A 3,036-nucleotide genomic window follows, 5' to 3' on the forward strand; every position below is an offset into this window, starting at 1 on the left:
TATATAGTCCATGAAGAATTTGAATTGCACGAATGTGGTGTAATATTTGTAAGTCGTTAAATATCATGCTGCTTTAGAAAGCTGTTAAAAGTTACGAAATATCCTCAACAGTGTTTATGTGACTAGTTTCTTCTAAAGATGCAATTAACCCCCGAGGGAATGCGGGAATAAATAAAGCAACCGTCTGGATAACTTAACCTGTAGTAAACAATCACCGAAGGATGGTTTCTGGTGCAAATATAAGTGGTGCTGGGCCAGACAGGCAGGTTGTTCTACTGCTGTCCTCTGACAGTATGCATGCAGTAAAGCCGTAAGGGAAATGAAGTGGGGGAGGTTACAGCGATCTTGTACTAGGAGCTCCTGGAAATCTTACTCTAGCAGGGTGCGCCAAGGAAGCAGGTGTTCTATACAGTGTGGTCTGTGCGCTAGACAAGAATCGGATATTTTATTTTCTGTGCTGTTGTGGGGGATTAGATAAACTGAGTAAGAATAGAAGGAGTAATGAGCGGTCAAGGAAATTCTAGTCAGCTGCTTCTGTCACCATTAGCTGCAGCTGTTCTTTGCAAATACTGCAAGCTCCTGAGTGCTTGACTGTTCCCCCTTCCCCTCGGTCCAGCACCAGCAGAAAGCGCCATGGATCACAACATCTCCAAGAATCTCTCAGGTGATACCAGGCAGGATGTTGCGAATCCAATGGACGAACTTATAATTAGCTCTGCCTTTGGAACTATTTTGTCCTTCATGTATGTGGCCGGAGTCACAGGTAATGTGTATACATTGGTAGTGATGTGCCACTCCATGCGGTACGCCGCGTCCATGTATATATCTATTATTAATTTGGCCATGGCAGATCTGTTGTACCTCTCAACTATCCCTTTCATTGTGTGCACTTACTTCGTGAAGGACTGGTACTTCGGGGACATTGGCTGCCGGATTCTACTTAGCCTTGACCTTCTTACCATGCATGCCAGCATTTTCACCTTGACAGTGATGTGCACAGAGCGCTACATGGCAGTTACAAAACCTCTGGACACTGTGAGGAGGTCAAAAAGCTACAGGAAAACAATGACCTGGGCAGTGTGGCTTATCTCAGTGCTATTAACCCTTCCCATGATGATCATGGTAAATCTAAAAGAAGAATCCAAAGAGGGTACTGGAAATGGCACTAAAAGAATGTGTGCTCCCACCTGGAGCCCGGAAGCCTACAGAATTTACCTCACCATACTCTTCAGTACCAGTATTATGGCCCCTGGTGTTATTATTGGTTACCTGTACATGAAGCTAGCAAGGACGTACTTAGAGTCGCAAAGGAACCCACTGAGCAAAAGGTCTCCGAAACAGAAAGTGTTAATCATGATTTTCAGCATTGTACTAGTATTTTGGGCTTGTTTTCTACCTTTCTGGATTTGGCAGCTCGTTAGACTGTATGACAGCTCAATCGTATTAACTTCTCAGACCCAGACTTGTATTAACTATTTGGTTACGTGCCTCACTTACAGCAACAGCTGCATCAACCCTTTCCTGTATACTTTGCTGACAAAAAATTACAGGGAGTACCTGAAGAACCGACACCGACGTTTTTACCGCTTCACATCTTCTTTCCGAAAGAGAAATTCGAACCTGCAGCACTCGTCAGGGAGATCTGCATCTTCAAGCAATCATTATGATTTCATTTCAGAATCTGTAGTTATGACCAGTTTGAAGGACACTAAATAGTTGCAAAAGGTACTCAGATACTTGCAATCTTTTTACGGTGATGTTGGCTAGTTGGGCACTTAAGATTAAAGATGGTATGGAACACTGCTGACTTCTGGTGAGACGCATACACCCTATCTCGCAGAGTGAAATAAATTTAAACAAACTAGTACCCAACTAGAGGGTCACTGCGGGACAGTAGCTAGTCCCCTCTGGTGACGCCTGCTGCTGCTGAAACTTGAACAATTTACTTACACGCTCAGGACTATAAATAGCAACTGCCTTATCCTCATCAGGTTGTGCACTGCATTTCTTTGTTGTTATTTACACTTAATTTACAAACCTGGGAATGTTCTGCTTTAATGTTTAATGTTGTATAGCACTTTATTAATGTCGATCTAAACAGGGGCAAATAATTTTAATTTGTCAAATGGCTGGGGTATTCAGAGACATATGACAAAGCAGGAGGTCAGTTCAGGAAAGAGAAGGACTGTCGGGAGGGTGGGGATGTCAATGTGTCATTAATGCCATTCTAAGTCACTTCTGTACGTCTTGGTCAAACTTTTAGCACTTTATTCCAACAGGTTTTCTTTTAGACTTCGGAAGAGAGAAGACAATATTTGATTATTTTATTACTGACTGTGGAGGAGAAATTGAGTGCAAGCTGCCGGCAAAAGGCAGTTCGGATGTATTTTTGCACTGTTTCCCCACTTCAGATGAAGGATGAAGTACAAACGCCTTGGATATTTAAGGAGACATGTCCGGTGCTCATATATACTGCTATAGTCAGTGAGCACTAACAAATGCCAAGCATACTGTCTACAATGTATTACAAGGTGCTGGGTAACTAGCTGGAAGTTCCCCTTCACCCACAACACACAAACACACCCGCAAATGGGCCACAAATTGCGTGGGGGCGCATACACACACACACACACACACACACACACACACACACGAACACGCACACTCTGTTAACTTATATTTGAGTGCTATAAATCAATTGCATTTCTGCGACTGTGATACTGGTAAATCCCAATGTGGTATATCCAGTTTAAAAATCGTACTGTGACCCTGACTGATAGCACTAAACGTTTTCATTGTTTTTTTTTTTTTTTTTTTTTTTTTTTTTTGTGGTACAGGCGCTGATAAAAGGGACACACTTGATTATCGTGACCCCGATATGTCAGTATAAATCAATAAATCAAATTTAAAAAGCATCTCTTGATTGTGTTGTCCATTTTCTCGGAAAGCGAAGTGCTGTATATTCCTTGTAGCAAAAGTGAATAGCAAAACATAGCTTGACCTATTGTATACACTTGCTTATTGGGGGTTTTACGT

General features: G+C 42.2%; 1 protein-coding gene across 1 annotated transcript; it reads left to right on the forward strand.

Annotated features, from left to right (window-relative positions):
• Positions 1–283: 283 nt before the first annotated feature.
• Positions 284–2,800, forward strand: LOC122813043 (urotensin-2 receptor-like). Its single transcript, XM_044085152.1, has one exon. It carries the CDS (start codon positions 634–636, stop codon positions 1,714–1,716), a length of 1,083 nt encoding a protein of 360 aa, XP_043941087.1. The 5' UTR covers positions 284–633; the 3' UTR covers positions 1,717–2,800.
• Positions 2,801–3,036: the final 236 nt, after the last annotated feature.

The sequence above is a fragment of the Protopterus annectens genome, chromosome 10.part0 (assembly GCF_019279795.1).
Source record: "Protopterus annectens isolate FY-2018-M chromosome 10.part0, PAN1.0, whole genome shotgun sequence".
In the NCBI taxonomy this organism is placed as follows: Eukaryota; Metazoa; Chordata; order Ceratodontiformes; family Protopteridae; genus Protopterus; species Protopterus annectens.

What these genes read in the sequence shown, in the direction of transcription:
- LOC122813043 (XM_044085152.1), top strand. Translation starts at nt 634, where the DNA reads ATGGATCACAACATCTCCAAGAATCTCTCAGGTGATACCAGGCAGGAT.